A 21,650-nucleotide genomic window follows, 5' to 3' on the forward strand; every position below is an offset into this window, starting at 1 on the left:
ACACATTAGTATTGTTCGTATAGTAGTAGATAGTAAAACGTTGGTAGGGTTCTAAATTAGTTATATATTGTTACTGGTGCTAGGGCGTTTGCCCGCACATAGAGGCTCCACCATCCTACTTATCTATGCCGTGAAGAAATCCCTTTTTTTTATCGCCCCTGTAGGCAGACGAGCGTACGGCCCACCTAATGGTGAGTGGTTACCGTCGCTCATGGACGTCGGCAATGCCAGGGGCATAGTCAAGCCGCTGCCTACTGTAGCAATGTTTAGATTTGTTATGCCAAATTGAGTTCAGATACTCCATTATAAATGTACAGTAAGGAACGAAATATGTCTGAAGACTTACCGGTTCACCTTCCTTCCACTGCCTCGCGCTCCCTGGGCTCAGCGTCGTTTCCGGAGGTGGGACCGTCTGTCCCTTGACTGGTACACGATGAACAATTGTCGCTGGTTCTAATGGTTACGCGTGACTTGCGTTGGGTAATTTTTGTTGTTTGTAATAAAAGAATGTCTGCCGCGGAACGCGTGTGCTAAGTTACTATATGACGGCGATCTCAGCCCGTAGGCTGGGAGGGGTTGCTCAGCAAGCTTCTGGTTGGCTAGCCGGCCGTCTACAGGCGAGATCGAACCTTACTGTACCTAGGTTAAGATTTGTGTTGTCTTGAAGATGTATTGCCTAATACTCGATATTAATAAAAATACAGAAACACGAAAAATCTGTTTCAGTACGAAACATGCCGCTCACCTTAAAATAATGCAATTGTTTTAACACTACTTATGAAGGAATTTAAACCTCAGTAACTCAACCACGTATGTGTGAAAATTAAAAGTACTAATAAAAAAAAATTAAAAAAGCAATGAGTAACATAATAATAATAAAAAAGTTAATTTATTGGAAGTAGACAAAGTTTGACTACTGCACGTTTAACGAAGGTATTACCGATTTGAACAGTTACTACGCGAGTAACATTGTCGGACCCGGGATGAAGAGCGTGTACGCGAGCCAGTCTCCAGTGTAATGGAGGAAGATTATCGTCGCGTACCACGACAATGGTGCCTTCACGTATGAGTGGTCCGCGTTTGTGAAACCATTTATTGCGACTGGATAAGATCCAGAATCTTTGAAATAAAATGTGTTGAACAGACCGAGGTCCGGCATGCAAATTTATGATATGAGCGTTATCGATTATTAAAAAAGTTAAATGATGTTTTTTAGGTAGAATCGACTGGTACTTAGAATCAAAATTCAAAATCGACTTGTGAAGTCGTCCTTCTACTCGTAAATTATTGTCTTTGTCAAGAAAGGGATTTAAACGTCTGAGTTTATTTGAAGGATATTTTCCCTGTGAAATATTTTTTATGTCCTCATAAAAACAAAATAATTGATCTCTGTGAATTAATTTCATTAAAGAAAACTCATACTCGGACACTGTAATAAAATCAGGATAGGATTTTTTTTATTCGATTACAATTATTGTAAAAACGAAATATTCGAGCTGTAATTCTAACGAGTTTACCTAACGTGGAAAAGCGTGATATGAATTCCACGTCCTCCGGTTGTGTTATTACTGAATTCAGCATTACTGTTAAATTACGTCTTTCCTCCGTAGTATTAGGAATGTTTTTGTTCGTGGGCCAGCAAAACGGCTCTCGGGCAAGCCACGGTGGGCCATTAAACCACATTTCATTATTTAGAAATGTTTGAGGAAGCATCCCACGAGATGGAGCATCTGCTGGGTTATCCTCAGATGGAACGTGACGCCAGCACCTTGCTGGAAGTCGTGAGAGTATCTCGCTCGTTCGATTAGACACGAAGGTTTTCCATTCGTGAGGTGGTGATCGAAGCCACGCTAACACAATAGAAGAATCTGACCATGCGTATATATCTTCGCAGTTCACACGATCTTTATAAATACATAGCACCCTCTCACACAGCTGAGACAATAATACCGCCGCACATAACTCTAAGCGTGGTATCGTCAAAACCGGTTTGATAGGCGCCACGCGAGTTTTTGCAATTAAAAGAAAGCATCTAACATTATGTTGTAAGTCCGTAAGACGTAGGTAAATGCTAGCAGCATATGCTTTCTCGGATGCGTCCGAAAACCCATGAATTTGGACAGCGTATGTATTTGGCAAAACATAACGTGGAATTTCTAATTGCGATAAGAGTGGTAGGGGAGCGGGGGGTAGCCCCGGCCGGCGGGTAGCCTCGGCCACCGCAAATACTAGTGACTCTCGTAGTGTTACCTATAAGTACGTGTCATGTCTGTGTGCATTTACTATCCATTCGAAAAATACTGACAGTTGGAAGTCACCCGACCACGGTGCTCGGACATAAATTGAGTATTTTGTTTTTGGCGGACTGGTTGCGCGGGATACCAATTGTTTCGGAGGCTATTTTTATTGGATAAACGTAGGTTACTATTTAGATTATATTTTTTTACATATTTCAATACATTTCTATTTCATATATTTAAGTTTATCTGAATGTGTAATAATATGCTTTTTAATAAGAATTTTTTGTTTGATGAAAGTTGTGTCGGGTAACCCCGGCCATCGATTTTGGGGGTACCCCCGGCCATAGGAGCTGACGCTATTATTCCTCATATGTTTAAATCTAGCACCCAATATTAATATGTTGCAGTGGTACAATGCCCAAATTTAGGAATAGAACTACAAATCGCGGAGACTGGAGTAAAGAGAATATGAAAAAAGCAATTCAAGCTGTCCTTGACAAAAAATATTCTGAAAGAGCAGCCGCAGACCGATATGAAGTCCCACGTACTTCTTTGCAAGATCGTATTAAAGGTATAAAACAAGGTTATCAGGTCAGTCTTATACCAAAATTAGGACGCTTTGAACAAACATTCAAACCTGAGTTTGAAAGACAACTCTGTGAGCATGTTATAAATCTAGATAACCGTCTTATGCCTTTAACAAGAAGTGAGTTTTTGCGCCTTGCCTTTGATTTAGCAGAAAAACTTCAAATTCCTCACAGGTTTAACAAGGACAAACGAATGGCAGGATTTTTTCTGCGAATTTAAGAAAAGAAATCCAGATGTGGCATTAAGAACTCCTGAGGCAACTAGCTTGATGCGTTCTACGGTGCGGTAAAGACACCAAAGGTGCGGTAAAGACACCAAAGGTGCGGTAAAGGTCAAGAGAAACATAAAAACGGGAGTAAAAGTTAAGAAGGTTGCATCTCAGCCAGATTCGTCACATCAGGAGACGGAATGCATTATTTGCGGTGAAACATTCGATGAGGATTGGATCCAATGCAAAATTGCAAAATATGTGAGGACTGAGCTCACGAAGCTTGTGTAGATTTAAATCCATCTCATTTATACTATTACTGTGATGTATGTGTTGCCAAAAAACGCATTAATCTTTAAATACCTGGGTGGCCGGAGCTACCCGCCATCTTTAAGGGATACCAAAATTTTATTACTTTTTCAAGTGGCTTTAATTACAGAGGGATTATGTTGTTGTCTGAGTTTTCGATATTTATCTTAAATAAATATAATGTTGATTATTTTTAATAGTTTTTTTATTATTTTACTTAATAAATGTAGTCATAATATCGAAAACAAAAAAATGGCCGGGGCTACCCCCCTCTCCCCTAACTCATTGATAAAGGTCGACCACGCGTTTGCTATATTCACGGGCAGTGGGTCGTCCCAGCCAACTTTTGATAACCATAATAATTGTATTAAATGTTTGGCATATAAAGTGACAGGAGCGAGCCAACCCATGGGATCATAAATTTTCGCTATTTGAGAGAGAATCGCACGTTTTGTTATTTTATCGGTTCCTACTTGAACAGAAAATGAAAAGACGTCAAGCTTTGGGTTCCACTGCAGACCGAGGACTTTGATTTGCATATCATTTTCCATGGAAGCGAAGGATATGTTGTCCTGCCGCTCACCGTGAAGACTTGGCGTCTGAACTGCCGCGAGTATCGCGGGCGAGTTGCTGCACCACTTTCGCAGTTCGAATCCCGCTGATTGACAAATACCAATTAATTGTTGTTGTAAAACTAAAGCACGTGACTCGTCACTTTCTCCCGTGACTACGTCATCAACAAACACTTGGTCCCTCAGGACCTCGGAGGCTAACGGGAACCGCGTCTGCTCATCGACAGCTAGTTGTCGTATCGTGCGTAATGCTAAATATGGTGAAGAACTAATGCCGAAAGTAACTGTTCGGAGTCGATAGTCGCGTACGGGTTCATTTAATGATGACCGCCATAAGATTCGTTGAAAATCGCGATCCGACTCGCGTATTAAAATGTTTCGGTACATTTGTTTTATATCTGCCGTGAAAGCAATAGAATTTAATCTAAATTTTAGTAAAACATCGACTATATCTTGATGCAATTTAGGACCGACTAACAAGATGTCATTCAAAGACTTTCCATTGGAAGTTTTGCAACCTGCATCAAAAACAACGCGCGTTCGAGTAGTAGTACTCGATTCTTTGACCACGCAGTGGTGCGGTATGTAATACGAATTGTCCGGGACCAGGGATGGAGTGTTAACTAACTCCATGTGGTCAAGATCCTCGTATTCTTTTAAACACGTGTGATAGTCCATTTTTAACAAAGGGTTACGTTCTAAACGATATTCTAATTTATTTAATCTAGCTAAAGCTATACTCCGGGATTCACCTAAGGACGGGGAATCCGGTCTAAGCGGAAGGGGGACTATGTATCGTCCGGTTTTGTCACGAGTATGTGAGCTAACAAATAACGATTCGCACAAAGTTTCATCTGGAGTGAACTCTTTCCTGTCAGGCAACGACTCCAGTTCCCAAAATTTTGTTAGTTCCATGTCATCGTAGGATGAGCTAAAACTTGAATGATAAACTTGTATTCCTGTAGTAACAGGAGAAGAATTGTGATTGAAAGAAAGACTACCTAACAATAGATAACCGAAGATGCTATTTATAGCTATCGGCGAACCAGGTGGTCCCGTAATCACATTGCCTAATAATATTTGGGACAGTATGTCCGCACCTAAAAGCATTTCCACTGGTTGTGGAGTATGAAAATTGGGATCAGCTAATGTATTATTCTGTATATGAGGCCATTCCGTGAAAGGTAAAGAAACGCTTGGCATATTTTGTAAAACAATCTTTGGTAAAATAAATGCTTCAACCGGAATCGAAGGCTGATCCCCATTACGAGGGGTAACGCAGAACGTTACGCAGCCATTCGGGTATACAGGCTTACTATCACCCACACCGAACACCGGAACGTTAGTATATTTACGCGCTAAATTTAAACGCTGCGCGCAAGCCTCTGTGATAAATGTCGCCTGACTACCACTATCTACAATACATCGAACGATGTGTTCAATACGCGGAGTCACACATACATGGATGAGCGCTGTGGCTAACAAAACTGTACCCCGAACACACGATGCAGTAGACTGTGTGTGATTCACCGCGGTCATGACGTGTTGAGCGGCTACGTCAGATTGAGATGAATCGTTGCGCGAGAGAGATGCAGAACTACTTTCTGTCATACCACTATTTACTGTAACCGACAAACGATGAGAATCAAAATGAAGCAAAGTGTGATGTCTTTTTTGACACGAGCGACACACAAAATTGGACTTGCATTGTTTCACATCATGACCGACATTTAAACAATTAAAACAAACGTTTTTATTTTGAATGAAAGAATATCTATCACGCGGAGATAAATTTAGAAGTTTGCTGCATTTATTTAACGTATGTTGAGCCTCACAACATAAACACATATTGTTCTTCGTGTTTTTATTTCTTAAGGGAACGTCATGAATGACGCTAGCGGCAAATGAACGTCGCGTACCTAAGGTGGCTTCGCTTGACTTAGAAACAACACGCGATGCATTTTGCGGTAATGTTCGAGAACTACCCCCATGTGCGACCATTTTATCATTTGTATTTAAACTAACTGAATTTGAGTTTGAAAACTGGCATGCAGATAACTCACGTTCTAAGAAGTTTATTAACGTGTCAATGTCTGGAATATCGCATGGTTTTATTAGAGATAACTCGAACCTCTTACGTATTGAGGGTGGTATTTTACGCAGTAGGATGTTCAATAATAAAAAACTCCATTGTTTCGTGGGCAATGGCATAACTTCCAACGCTTTTATATTTTCTTGATATACGTTCAGTAAATTACGCAAAGTAAGAATGTTTCTTTCGGAACAAGGTTCGATATCGAGTATTTTGTCGATATGTTTCACTGCGATCACCCGTTTATTATCATACCGTGAAATTAAAATGTTCAAAGCCACAAAGTAATTGTCCTCAGTTATCGGTAGTGACTTTATTAAATTATACGGCTCATTTTTTAAAGTTAATAATAAATAACGGAATTTCTCCGTGTTGGTGAAGGCATCACTGTCGTGCACTAACGAACGAAATAAATCATAAAACGGGGGCCACTCGGTAGGTTCCCCGTTGAAACACGGCATAGGCAAAGTGGGTAGTCTGGTTGCGCAACCACCGCTATGAGCATTGAACGAAGAATTTAAAATTGAAGGTCGACTCATTCGTCTACTCTCTTCATCCGATTTTTTCAAATTATTCATATGTGCAATTATGGCGTAGTAACAATCATTAAAATCACCACGAATTTTAAGCTGTTCTTCTTTATCGAAACATTTAGATTTTATAAGAACCTTTTCAATTTTCGATTGTAGCTTTGAGAACTTTCTGTGTTGAGAAGTTAGGTCTATAACACGAGATCTAAATTGTTGTTCATTAATTTGAGCAACTTGTAATGTACGTTTGATATCGTCAAGAATTATTTCGCGTTCAAACAAATCTTGTTCGATATCCGCCATGATGGCTACGGAGCAGCGCGAGTTAATGGCGGTTATCGTGAATTTTATTTTATTACAAATTAAAAATGAATACTAACTCAGGACAACACAAGGTCACGCTATGTAATCCGGCTCGAAGGACCAAAAAATATGTACAGTAAGGAACGAAATATGTCTGAAGACTTACCGGTTCACCTTCCTTCCACTGCCTCGCGCTCCCTGGGCTCAGCGTCGTTTCCGGAGGTGGGACCGTCTGTCCCTTGACTGGTACACGATGAACAATTGTCGCTGGTTCTAATGGTTACGCGTGACTTGCGTTGGGTAATTTTTGTTGTTTGTAATAAAAGAATGTCTGCCGCGGAACGCGTCGATATTAATAAAAATACAGAAACACGAAAAATCTGTTTCAGTACGAAACAATAAAGGTGGAAATTTTGGAATTGAAAAATTGGCAAGAAAATCCCGTTTTGGCCTCTTGTTCCAAAATAAAAACCATATATAAAAGTGAAACAACAAATTAACAAGCAAAAGTTTTATTTTATTTTTAATCGTAACTTACATCGTGATTGGGACGTTCCGTGAACATTCGTAAATAAGTACAGTGTGATGTATATTTACATTTAAATAATATTCATAATAATAACATTGCTCATCAACAGCTTTGATTTTTCAGGTATTTTTATAAGCAGTGCGACCCTTAATTCTTAAATATGGTAGGACTTGAGGATAAGTTTTAACACTGTAGATCTTATTTATTTTAGTTTTAATGACCCGGCGATATTTTGGCGATGTTGCAAATGCCGCGACTGCGGACAGACTGGGTAGAATGTTATGAAGCGATAAATCTATCAAACCTCTTTCTGGTCCGTTTTCGGGTGTTACCAGTGGAACATTAAATGTATTATTATCTATGAGTGGTGGTGAGAAAACGGATGGTTTCCTTTGTATGGTATAGTATTGTTTGATATAAACTTATGTCTAACATAAAAGCACAAGAGAAATTCAGTTTTTTTATATCATGCTATTTATATGCTGCGCCAAATGAATCCACGTCTACGTCGAAACTCGTTCAGTAGTTCCGGAGATGAGCATCAACAAAAATACGAAAAAATTCAAAGAATAGTTGGTTTGTGGTCTGTTATTGTTCTTTGGTTACCTACCCTCTTTTATTTGTATTACTTGTCTTCAATGTAATCTCATTGTTTTATTATGCGACTTTATTATAAAGATTTTTATGTACGGAAGAAACAAAAAAATAAGGTATGCCCCGAATTGAGAATCTTTTAAATTTTTTAAATCCGTTTACAACGGTAGGTTTTTCACTATAATTTTATTTTTGAAATCCTGATTGATAATCGGCAAATTTTTTTTAATACTCTTTCTATGTCTTTATCTACCTAATGGCAAGTATTCACTGATGTTCATAAATAATCATCTAATCAAAGCCAACAGCCGAGTGGCAGTCAATCGCTCAGCAGCCGATATATCGATATATCGTCTCTATTGCAGAGTTTATTTTCATTCAATATTCAATTCATCATTACGTCAAAGGCGAATAAACGAATTTGATTTTGTATATTAATCATTATACATGAATGGGGAACCCTGACATGCCTGTTCATCAAATTTAATATATTATAATAATCTTTAGCTTAGACCATTTCGTTTTTTATTTAGTATCGATTATGTTAGAGATCCAAAATACAGAATCATAGAGACTACATTTATGTGTATCAACGAGGTTTGTGAGCCGATATGAATGGTGGTATATGTATACCTACATTTTTTAAATCACTTATTTTAATTTTTTTCTAGTTTCATAGTTTTTAGATTGAAAGATCGAAAGATCGACGCTTGGATTCCTTTAAGTCGCGACAACTACACATTTGCTTTATTATTGCAATTTGTTTGAAATTATACTTTTTTGATGTGATAATTCTAGACGACTTCAATATAAGAGCTGGCTACTAGTAACTGTTTCGGTAGTACATCGTGGTTAGCGTGGTAGTGTATAGGTATTATATAGTGGGAAACAATAACCACAAGTTTTTCTTTAATATACAATTTGCCGATTTTCTCTGCAAATTTTGTCCGCGTAATGTAAACCACAAATATAAAATGAATGATCATAAGACAACTAAATGATTACAGTTACATAATCTATAATTTTTTATAACAATTCTATTTTAATAGCGGAATGGCTTCGCGCCTTTTGCACGTTAGATAGTGTCGTAAAAACTGTGTTCTTATTCATCACGAATACAACATCCATTTTAATTAGTTGTACATTAAGTATTGCTACGGATATCCCAAGCTTACTTTACTTACACTTCTCATTTTATTAATCTGGATGTAATTAGAAATTAGAAGCTCTTTTGCCTAGTTCAACGATTGCGTCCAAACTTCAATGACAGTATTATAGTTATATAAAATCGATGAGAAATTCATATCGACTAAAATCATAATGCATGTTGAGAACAAAAAAAACAGACTGTCACAGATATATACTGTAGCTAAAACCGCCATTAATAAAACTGAGAGGTAAGTTTAAATAGTAAATTTGAGATTTCAGTAGAGGCCTTATATTGATAGAAGGCACAAGGATACAGATAAACATACAAAACGTTCATTCGGCATTCGTGACCACGAATTTGATTTCGACCCGAAATAACTTGGTAAAATTACTAATGCCTTTTTACCGTTATACTTACTAAAGTTTTGATTCGATACAGATAAGTCAATATTCCACAAGTTTCACAGTAGAATTCGCGGCAATGAATGTCAAACGATCACACAGACAACATAAGGACACAATAATAAGCATTAGTTTTACTTTAAGAAAATCAGTCTCAATGTACAGGCCCTTTTAAATTATTTTTCTCGTAATTTTAGTTAACTATTTTTACACAGAAGCGCTAAATGTTGCTCGGGGTAATTGTGCTTCCAGAGACCTTGACTTGAGCGAGGAGGACTGAGTTAAGAATATACCGAATCTGGATTCTTAGGAAAATTTATAACACATAGATTAACAATGGAAAAAATAATTGGATTGAGTTCCAATTTCTAAATAATATACCTATAGACTAAAAGCAAAAACGTAAAAAAAGAATTAAGAAATATTCATAATGCATAAAGGTCTCCCCTAATTAAATTTGTGTTACAGTCACATTGCGGAACGGGACAAAACGTGGGATTCCTAGTTGTACGTTGAGACAAAATGAAAAGGAACGATGCGTGTACATAAATACTCGTATTAAAGACTAATATTTACATAATAAGCGTAATGCAAAACACATAATATAAGCATACAATAAAAATAGCACATAGAACGGAAATAAGAACGTAGTGCACGAAAAGTTAATCTCAGTCTTTAAACAGTCAAATCACATCATATTATTGCTGAAACTGCGTTTTAATCGTAATCACTATGCCGATGGAGGCATTTCATAACTCTCCCTTTCCGAACCTTCAAAAGGACTCATGTTCGGTCGGAAAGTTATGACACACTCTTTAACCCTTTGACTGTCATTTAGGTCACCGGTGTCCTACTTGGCGCACTGAAGTAATTATGTCGATTTCTGTTACTAGGGTGCCGGAATATCTAGAAGTCTCTGGGAAAGACGAATCCGAAGATACTGAGAATGAATCTATATCTAAACGACCTAAAATACTAAAACATACATTAAGAACAAAAGAAGGCAAATTTAGGCAATCCAGGTGCTTAGTAACCGAAGTCGACATTATTCAGTGCGCCGCGTACGGCACCGGTGACCTACACAGCAGTAAAAGGGTCAAAATCTAATCTATAGGTCTAAATTTCGTTTAATATTTTGAAAATTAGAAGCTACTACACAAGGAATTATGAATAGTCATTGACGAAGGTTTAAATATAACGGGAAATTCTTGAACATTACTTATTGAATTAACTGTTTTATTTCGAAGGATCGAATCTAAGAATAAAACGAATGCATTCAATTTAACATTACGATATAAATATAACTAGTATTGCAGTGTCCTATTCTATTGGTGCGTTAGGTATTAACTATTAGCAAGAATCGAATTTACTCTACAATTACAGAATAAAGATTACAATAATTATGATTAGTATCATTTTGTATATAAGTTTAAAACGCGTTTAGTATACAGTTTTTTTGGGCCTTTTGTTTTTTTGTTTTTTTTTTTTTTTATATACCGTAACTTACAATATAGCTTATTCAATTAGTGTAAAGTTTATTATAATTATAAAGGAATAATAATGAAAACAAAACTCTCTCGTGTCGTTCAGAATATAAATATATATGTTTTAAATTCATTTAAATATATATATATGTCTATATAATATATTATACAAAATAGCAAAGAGTGCGAAAATGATTTCATAAAATATGCATTTGAGCAATACGATATCTAGACATATTTACAAACGCATAATGCTTACTTTAATACAACATAAATAGAAAAACAAAATCAAGTGGAAGCAAGGTAAACTACGAATAAAATTATTTTTCAATAAAAGAATGACTATCTACTTACTGTTTTACTCAACAATTTACATTAATATATCAATTAAATCACTAAGAAATATCTACAAACAATTAAATTAATTATTGCTATCAATGAAAGTTATTTACAACATTATAATTACTAGTTTATCGAGACATCAAAATTGAACAAAATACAAATCATAAAATCTACGATCTCGCGTATCTAATCAACTTGTTTCTACTAATTTCGGTAACGTTCTAATATTATTTTATATAATTATCTATATATCACATAATTATTAGAATATTGTAAAACATTTATAACGTTTTCATTTTCAGGTTCGTCATATCTAAATTCCCATTTTCGTAGAGGGATTTAATGTAGAACACTTTAGTTGAAATATATCCTCAGAACGTCATCTCAATAATATATCAATACGAATTTTTGGTCTTAATCTGAATTATCGTGTCCCGCACTAGCGTTTAGAGTCCTCGTGTCCTCGCTGATCAGCGATCTATCGTATCGTCTTTGCCTGGTGATTTTCGGTCTTACGTTACTTAACATAGGGGCTGATATTGCGTGGCTCGACAGACGACAATCCTTCCTGCCTTGTAGTAGTGGGGACGTGACACTCGAGGACTCGTCTCCTTCGTCGTCCGAGAGCGCCGGGTAGCTTTCCTTCATCTTTAAGCTCCTCTCCAACCGTCTAAGGAATCTGTGAATTTCAAACCGTTAGTGCTATACTAAATTTATTCGTTGTATTGAGTGTATCGGGCAAGGATTAATAAGACACGTGTTTAGTTAGGTGACTAAAAAATATTCGGATTACGACCCAACGTGCTATCGATAGCCCGATAATCCCGGGACTGAGGTAGCATCACTGTAATATCGATACGTACATATTGATAGATAGTATAGGAACATATACTCGTATAGTCCCTACAGTTGTTTATAAAGAAATGGCTTTTCGTTACTTTTTTGCATAAGCAAAATTAGTATTTTATAGGAACTTCGCAAGAGAATTTTCTTTATATTCGGAGCACGGTAATGATATAGCCATTAAATATTGATGGTTCAGTGTCATTCCTACCTAATTTGATTACTGATGGTCCTTAGTTTGTTGACTTTGACAGGTTTCCGCGTGTCTTCGGTCAGATCCAAACTCGAGGATATCTTTGACGAGGTGTCCTGTAACACAATTACAGATATTCTCAATATAAAATGTTTTATTAAGTAGTTCACGTTTAACAATTGATCATGCTTTATGAACAACAATTAATGGAAGGATAATGTTTTACGGACACAATTAAAACAAGGTTTTGAATGCATCCGCGCTATAACTAATCGTTTTATAGCTTAAACAGCTTAGTTTCAAGCATTGACTGCGGCAATTTGCTGCAGTATCTTTATGTACGTGTGCGAGGTTTTGTAAAGGACATGCGAAAGAAAAAGCGTTGATCCTTATTTTAATGATACCAGCTCTGCTACATCATGCTACGCATTACTTAAATCTAGAATCCTAGAAGAGATAGAAGAATAAGACCATAGTTATATGCTTAAACTTAAAGTATTGCTCAATTGACTTACCGCGTGAATTTATGATGAATATTGAGAACGTTCAGTTAATGATGTTTTACTACAATCGAAAATTGTAATTTACAGAACATTATTACTAATTCAAACGGATCTAATTTTAAATACTATGAAACTAAAATTTACATCTATTAGCAAACTCATTCTATGTAATTCATCTATATAGGTCATTCTTCGGATAAATAATATGATGTATTTTTATAACTAAGTCTCTCGTACATTCCCGATACCTACGTTTCATATTGTGTTCTAATTATAACCAACAGTATCGAACCAAACTCAGGCATTTTCGAATATTATTAAAATCACCTCCGAGCTACGGCATTTTTGTCTTCGTAGCGGTTTCCGGTACCGCGTCGGCTCACATTGCTGAAAATAATCCAACCGACTAGGTACATACAGCCTAAACGCATCAAATAAATTGTCAAGCTCAAATAAAACGCATCTTTACAAAATCGATTAAAGTGCTTCTCTATCCAAGTGGAAATTATTAAAAAAAAGGTGCAAAGTGACAAAAATAATATTGATCTGATACAAATATCGTGAAACATTATAAAATACTGCAATGCATTTAAGTGTTTTATAATTTGAATTTTGTAATTAAATTGGGCCAATTTTCAGTATTGAATATGAAGTTGGGTTTTTATGTAAAAAACAAATTTCTAAAGTTAGACTGCAGCATTTTTACATTTTGAAACTGTAAGCAAAAAGGCGAAAATCTAAAAAAGTTTCAGAGATATCAAAAATAAGTGAAGAGATTTAATTTAAGGAGTTTTTAATGAAAATAAATTGTTTTTGATCGCACTCTTAACTACCCACCACAGTTTTTTTTGTTTCCACTCAACAAAAAACTTTGTATTTCTTTACAATATAAAAAAAAAGATAAGACCGACCATTATCTCGCATATGAATGAAGTATACTTTTTGTTTTGTTTAGTATTAGACCGGTATAACAATGTCATTTTAAGTGAACCTTACTTATATTTTTATTATGTATAAACTTATCTGAACGTCGATTTTGTATTTATTTTGATGGGATTGATCCCTTTACCTTTACTGTAATGTAAATGAGGGCGGAATCTAAGACATGAAGTTTCAGTAGTCTTACGAATTACGACCATCCTGCCCTTAAAATAAGACGTTTCACAAACAGATATAAGCATCACAAAATATTAGGCCCCACAATGTTCTCTACCAAAATCATATAGCGATAATGCAACTTGAAATACGAATGGCTACCTGCATTTCCAAATCAGGTAAGCGCAGCTCCCGCGCGGATGCGACTGAGGCCACCGATGCGTTGGAGACGGAGTCCTCGGAGGAGGAGGAGGGGGGCGCGGGGGCTTGAGACCGCGACCGGCGCCGCCCGCTCTTGCGACAGCGGCCCGACGCGTCGCGGCTACCAGGCACCTACGTGTTTGCGAGAGACAAATATTACAAGATGCTCTTGTTAGGGCTAGTCTTAGCAGCGTCACCAGCATGCTTAGTGTGAGTTTTTTAAAGTTCTCGATAGCGTAAAAGTTAACTCAAATTTGTATGCAGTTGGAACAGCGCCCCTAGCGGCAAACGTAGGCAAACTTTTACGCTATCGAGAACGGTAAAAACTCACACTAAGCACACTGATTAGAGCACCGTGAGCTATAATATAGTAATAAGTAGGATTTTTTTTATTAAAAAGATAAACTTAATTTTTTCGACTTCTACATAACTATACATAATTACTGTATTAATTTATGAGAAGTATAATGTAGACAAACCTCAAGTAAATTGTGCATAGAATGCGGCATGTGTGGTAGTGTAGATTTTGTCGTTCCCGCAACTTCGTGCGAAGCCGTCCGCGATGTCCGCCTATCTCGTTTCCGACCGCTCTTCTTTTGCGAGCTACCTGCTGACTTACAACTAGATCCCTTCACACAATCCGAACTTGGAAAGTCATATATGCCATCGGAATCAGTGAACGGAAGTTGACGACCATAAAACTGAGGTGAGAACCTACCTAACCCGGTCTTATCGCTTAGAGGACTTTCACTCCTAGAACTAACGGGGCTCAACGGTCTGCTGCCTTCGGAAAGTAAAGTCGGCGGCCTTAAGCAAACTTTTTCGTCCAAACCTCTTTCAACACTAATGCACTTCACTATTGAACACTTGGTCACTCCACTCGGGGAACATAAAGTCGTTTGAGGTACGTCTAGAGTCTCTATAAGCCCGACCAGTTCCATTTCCTTAGCGCTGACAGGCACGTCATCAACTCTCTCATCAGTGCCTATTCCTTCATCGTTAGACTCGAGCAGAGGATCGTCTGATAATGTCTCTGAGTCGGACCTGCCTCTTCTTCGCTCTTTGGAATCGTCGTTGGAAGCAGCAGGACTGGAATTAGTTTTCATCAACGGTCGTCTCCTTTGAAAACAAGAAGGCCCGCCTCCGGAACCCGGGTCTTCCATTTCTGAAGGACAGAGGGGGTTACTGGAACCACACCTCGAAGGTCCAGGACTCGCCATTGAACTGTATCCCGACGACGAGAGGTTTGATTCGGACGGAGCTCGTTCGCCTCTCGCTGACATGGAGAAGGGACTTAGATAGCACATATTGGCGCTAGGGGGTGGGGGTCGTGGAGATATTGGCTCGTCGGATTCTTCACTAGCGTTGTAGGTTACCGTTATCAAGGGAGGAGGCTGAAATTCAAGGTGGGGTGGAGTGCGTCGTGGTGGGGGGGAACCAGGGGAGGGTCGTTCGATGGTTAGGAGAGGAACCCTCAGAGATGGAGGAGCTGGAGATGGCGATGACATCTCGCGCTCCGAGTCCTGACTGTGCGTGAAGCTCGGGCTCGGCGAGTCTGTCACGTGGGTCGACGGGGTTGGTGTGTCAGCATTTAATGCCGGCTGACATAACTGCAAAATTAGACCGAAATATTATGATTTCTCTCGTTATTTGCGGCGTATTGGATAATATCATTACAACTATGTACTGTTGTACTAACCTTCAATCTTAGGCCAATTGGAGACCTCTCAGGTTTGTCACATTTAATTTCTTCAAGCTCGTCTTCACTGGGCGAGATGCAAGTTGTTGTTGATTCACTTTTATTATCTATATCCATACAAGCTCGCGGCATCCGAGGGGATGGAAGTGGTGTAGGTAGAGGGGTAGGCAAAGGGGTAGGTAAGGGCGTGGGTAGTTCCCTAATGGGAGATAAGCATTTGTTCATGGAACTAGGAACTTCGAGTAGAATGGAAGGTGGGTGGAGAAGGTTGCTGCCAGATGATGCTGATTTGTGGGCACTTAATGGATCCAAGACCTAAAAATCCAGTGTATAATTAATATTACACTTTTGCATAATGCTAGTGCTGTTTATTTATAATAATGATAATGATATTTCGCCGATAGGTGATTAAATAAGTGCAATCGTCTCTAGGACGAGAGTATAAAAATTGTTAAGTCGAAATATGAAATAAATTAGGGTGTCGCTTATCTGATATGCCGAAGAAGACGATTCTATTACAGTTCTGTACAGGAGTTACAAACTTATGCAGGTAAAGTTTGATGAGTGATTTACCTGGATTTCAATAGTATTATGTGGCCTTGTGATTGGCGAATCGGGTGCCAAAGATGGTATATGCGAAGAAGCCAGAGAAATGTCGTCAGCATCATTTGTATCGTCTTGAGGAGAGGAAGCTGAAGGTGTACTGGAAACGGAGATACCTCCAGACGATGCCCTGGATACAATGGCAACTGATGACGAAGAGAAATTGCGGAACATCGCCAAGATCGAGTCCGCGCTGGAGATTTTTGGAGTTCTGTGAACAAATAGTACAGTTCCGTCTAAAATAACGCATAAATTCCATGGACGCATATTACTTAAAAACAGTTACATTGGAAATCTACGTAGTGATAATGTTATATATCATTGCACTCTATTACAATTAACCATAACTTTTAAGTGTAATTTTAGAGTTTTCTTAAAGACCTTTTCACGAAGTGCTTTTGAAAATTGGAACTCGGATTACTGGAGTACTGATTACCTTGAATATTTTTTTAAAGCGCCATTCGCCAACGTCAAATCGAGACTGGACATTGAGTCGCTTCCTTGATTACTGGACGTGCTGTGAGGGGACCTGATCTCGACGCCTGGCGACGGAGGAGTGCTGGATGCTTTGGCTTTCATTCCTCTATTAGCTATAACCGCCATCGGTATCGCGATAGTGTTCACCATATCGACATCGGAACTAGAACTCATTTCCGCTGATACTTTATTGAGGAGCCTCGCAAATGTGACTTTTTTCTCGAGCTTAGGGTCCGGAATGTGTCTCATGGAAGGCGACGTGGACGGACTAGAGGCCTCACTAGCGAAAGATGTCTCCTTATTCTCAACTCCGTAGTCCACAAATGCCGGGGCGCTCTCCACAGTACTTAAGGTTCTCTTTTCCGACATCTGTATCAGTTCACCCATCGTGATCTTCTTGGTATGATCGTTGGCCGACGCGGGACTTATTAGCTGTTGTAATATCTGTTTCTTTTCGGCGGCATTTTTCTTTGTCGGTGTTGAATTGTTACGTTTTTTACGGGGCGACGGTGTTCCTGTTTCAGAATTCTCATTTCAATTCTATTATTAAATGTTTAATATGAAAAGCGCAACATCTAAATGAAGATAAACAGCTACACGAATACTTCGTTTAGAGGGTTTTAGCTGGACAGAGGGCGATCATGCGTAGATTTGAATATAGGTATCATGCTACTAATGTAAGCTTTTATTACGATTCGCATGCCAAATCCTCAGGGTTTTGGGGTCAGCCGGTATTGAGTACATGTTTGTATTGTATATATGAATTGTAATGTGTGTTATTGTATGTTACCACTAAATGGACCAGGTTTGAACAAAAGGCTGTTTAAGATCACATTGTGTTCGAAGCTATTGTAGTAATGTTAACTATACAAATGGAATTACTAAAGGGATTTGGTTGTGGCATAGCGAATAAAGTACCAAATTTGTTAATCAATTAACCAGCAGAGTTGTGCAAAGAGAGATCGTGAATGTAATTATAATGAAAAATGCGGTAAATGCATTCAGGATTTTAAATATGCAGAGCATTGTCCAAAAGCAGGCTACCACTAGAATAACATTCACTAAAAGCCTTTGTATTGTCAACTTTCCAAATATCACTGTTACACAATTCTTTGCGTTAATGCTGTTTTTTCTAGTAAAAACAGTTTATTGTGTCATTGGTTCAGACAATAAATATTTATTCTGAGCAGTTAGGTATTATACTAAGCTGTTATATTATTCTGCTTTTTCAAGATAGTTATGGAATCATTGGCAAAACAAAGGCTTGTTTAGTTGGACGATCTAAAAAAATGTGTAACGAAGGAAGGAGCGTCTACATTTAGATTATGCAAGTGTTTGTGCGTTGTCAAGGGTGCACACATTCAAGTTTCAGAAACAAGGGTAGCGGGACCAAGTTACTTTGGCCTTGCATTCCACATCAAGATCCATTCATAGCGGGGAACATCCAGTGTGTATTGAACTCCGGTACGCCGCGCGCTCCGCAGTCGGTTTGATCATATGTTTGCGTATTGGCATGAAACGGCAAGTGACCGAATTATTTTTAGCTACGTGTTCAATGGAGAAGTTGATTATTGGCAATTCCTACGAATGTATGTCGGTAAAAAAATAATATAATGGTTTCAATATTCTAAATATATTGACATAGATTGGGAAAATAAAATGAGAAAACAAGAAGCCTGCTGAAGGTCTCGCAATATTGACGTGCGTGAATACGGAGCGCGCGGCTGTGTCGGACGCGGGCATCGCTCCAGTCCTTACGTCCGAGCGGCGGCTTTAAGAGATCGTCCAAGCTAAAGGTGCGTGCGGCCCGCGGGTGCGCGAGGCCCGACACGGAAGGCTTGCGGATACCGAGGCGCGTGAGCAGCGTGCGCGGCGCCGACTCCTGGCTGGGGGCCGCTGTGGACAAACGGCGCGTCACTCGCGCTCGGCCCGCGGCACCGCTACGTACTGGCCCAGCCGCCGCGCTAGCCCCACACACACAGGATTGCCAGATATCCGCAATTACGTACGCACGCTATATACGCTCTAATGCGGTGTTTCCCAACGTGGGGCCCACGCCCCGCAAGGGCGCAATTTGATAATTAAGGGGGACAATCGCACTAAATACATGGTAGGCAATAACTTGGCTCTGCCCCTGGGATTGCTGAAGTCCATGGGCGACGATAACCACTCACCATCAGGTGCGCCGTATGCTCGTCTGCCTATAAGGGTAATAAAAAAAAAGTAGAAAATCTTTATTAAAATTATTTTGAATAATGAATTTCAGTTTTTTATTATATGTTTTGAAATATTAAATTACTGTGTTTTGATAACAATTTCATAGTGATTTCTATAAAATCTATCATTTAGGTTTCGTAAGTGAACAAATCAATTCTTTAATGTTAGAAATTATCTATGGGAGGCATACAAATTTTAAAAATGTTAAAGTAGGGCATGGCACAAAAAAGGTTGGGAAGCACTGCTCTAATGTATCGCTCGGGTTGTTGGAGTGACAGGGGAGTGCAGTCGTAAGAGACTTGCTAACTGACCTTTTTTTTTTTTTTTTTTTATGATTGAAGGATTACTGGTGGCCCGGAGGCCTTTCCAGTTTCACCAGGACAGGTGGGCGAGCAAAGGCTCAGCCAGGAGGGGTGGGATTTGCTAACAGCTACCCGACTGCTAACTGACCTATCCACTAGGCTTAAAATGGGAAAACGTTAGGCATCGACTTGAACTTTTAGGGGTAAAAATTTTGAAAACATTGTCCAGCTTATTTCTGGCAATCCTTAAATTTTGAACATCGATACAATTGTTTTAATCTGGTGCGTTTATGGGGTTGCGAAATAACGTTAATCAAGATTAATTAACTGATTTACTTAATGTTTGGTAATGTTTATTGTTTCGGAGTATGATGAGTTCGTGTGTATACAATCGTTTAACGAATCATAAAAAGTCTATTTCGATACCGAATTCAAATCGGACGCTAGATGCTTCTCGCCACACCCAGGAGCTCGGTATCATTACGAAGTTTGCACTAAATTAAAACAATCGTGCACTAAGGGGCCCAGAAACATTCGCCTATCATACGGACGCTACATCACGCATGCACCGCGCTATATACACAGTTCATACAAACATTGAATCTACGTACGCACGCGTTTCTGGTACCGCCATTGTTAACGTATAAAAACGAATAAAAAAAACGTCAATTGCCACGCGAATTTCTATAGATACAATGCAGTTTATTTTATTGATACAAAAAAAATGTTTATTCAAAGTAAAGATTACTATAGTTACTACATTGAGTTTAAGAAATTTGTTTTTACATTGTGATTTGTTTCGTGTTGCAATGGACGTTGTTTAAATTGAATTTAAATTACTCAATATGTGTCCTTACCATCCGTAATTCGTGCGATTATTGAGAAAACGATAATTGAGTATAGCCAAACTGAGATTCGTACAAAAAGCATTTACATATAATTCGTGGTTCGATAATTCTGTTAGTCCCACTCCTAATCAAACAAAAGTCTTCGGTGAAATCTAAAATTGGAAAATTTTCACGTCGCTAGTGCCGGGATGTTATGAATGAAAACAATTGATGTTTAATTGCGATATCGTAAAAATCGTATATATGTTAAGAATACTGCAAAATTCTGTTATTGGATTTAACAAAAAAACCATTTTTTTTCAATTTGCAAAAACTAAAATTAATTTAGTTTACTTAATCACCATCACTAAATTCAACTGATCATTTTAAATTCCACCTCGTCCATTTTACGCAGTGAATGTACCAAAAAGTCGTGGAGTGACTCAAGCGAACGTATTCAATGTGCTAAAATTGTTGAGGGTCGTATAAAATATATCTTATTGGATTAAATGAGTTGAATATTCATTCGTAGGTCCGTAGTACTTACGTCTCGCGCACCTGTCCGCCTCCTCCGCGAGGAGTTTCTCGATCTTCTCCGGGAAGTGCCTTTTCGCGCACCACACGAGCCCGATCATGCCGAGCACTACGAACACCGCGATCAGACCCAACCAGAATGGTTCCTGGAGCATTCGTTGGCCCAAACCGATTATATGGGGCGAGGGATTTGGTATTTCGCACCTGGGTGGGAAGTAAAATTTATGAGGCTAGATTTATGTATCCACAACACGACACATACATGAGTGTGATTTGGATTAATGACATCTACTGGTGGTAGGACGTCTTGTTAGTCCGCACGGGTAATTACCACCACCCTGCCAGTTTCTGTAGTGAAGCAGTAATGTGTTTCAGTTTGAAAAGTGGGGCAGCCTTTGTAACTATACTGAGACCTTAGAACTTATATCTCAAGGTGGGTGGACGAGCTCACAGCCCACCTGGTGTTAAGTGGTTACTGGAGCCCATAGACATCTACAACGTAAATGCGCCACAAACCGAAACGCATTACTGCTTCACGGCAGAATTAGGCAGGTTGGTGGTACCTACCCGTGCGGACTCACAAGACGTCCTTACCACCAGTAACTACGCAAATTATAATTTTGCAGGTTTAATTTTTATTACACGACGTTATTCCTTCATCGTGGAAGTCAATCGTGAACATTTGTTAAGTACGTATTTCATTAGAAATATTGGTACCCGACTGCGGGATTCGAACACCGGTGCATCGCTCCACACGAATGCACCGGACGTCTTATCCTTTAGGCCACGACGACTTCTCACGATCGACATGTTT

The 21,650-nt window shown here is 38.6% G+C and overlaps 1 protein-coding gene and 1 long non-coding RNA gene across 2 annotated transcripts in view; one reads left to right on the top strand and one right to left on the bottom strand.

Moving 5' to 3' along the window:
• The first annotated feature begins 2,180 nt into the window (after window positions 1–2,180).
• LOC134199593 (uncharacterized) lies at window positions 2,181–3,539 on the top strand. The gene is made up of 2 exons (XR_009974152.1): window positions 2,181–2,416; window positions 2,648–3,539. It is a non-coding gene; the product is annotated as an uncharacterized LOC134199593 (long non-coding RNA).
• A 3,799-nt stretch (window positions 3,540–7,338) lies between these two features.
• Window positions 7,339–21,650, bottom strand: part of LOC101738384 (uncharacterized) — a 199,715-nt gene continuing 185,403 nt past the window's right edge. The window contains exons 21-30 of the mRNA XM_021346668.3: window positions 20,850–21,040; window positions 18,715–18,852; window positions 16,916–17,471; window positions 16,450–16,690; window positions 15,877–16,191; window positions 14,657–15,787; window positions 14,139–14,309; window positions 13,209–13,268; window positions 12,397–12,494; window positions 7,339–12,021 (exon numbers count right to left, since the gene is read on the bottom strand). Of these exons, the coding sequence (XP_021202343.2) occupies window positions 11,757–12,021; window positions 12,397–12,494; window positions 13,209–13,268; window positions 14,139–14,309; window positions 14,657–15,787; window positions 15,877–16,191; window positions 16,450–16,690; window positions 16,916–17,471; window positions 18,715–18,852; window positions 20,850–21,040 (3,166 nt within the window). The 3' untranslated portion in view covers window positions 7,339–11,756. The remainder of the gene's footprint in view (window positions 12,022–12,396; window positions 12,495–13,208; window positions 13,269–14,138; window positions 14,310–14,656; window positions 15,788–15,876; window positions 16,192–16,449; window positions 16,691–16,915; window positions 17,472–18,714; window positions 18,853–20,849; window positions 21,041–21,650) is intronic.

This window comes from Bombyx mori, chromosome 11 (assembly GCF_030269925.1).
Source record: "Bombyx mori chromosome 11, ASM3026992v2".
In the NCBI taxonomy this organism is placed as follows: Eukaryota; Metazoa; Arthropoda; class Insecta; order Lepidoptera; family Bombycidae; genus Bombyx; species Bombyx mori.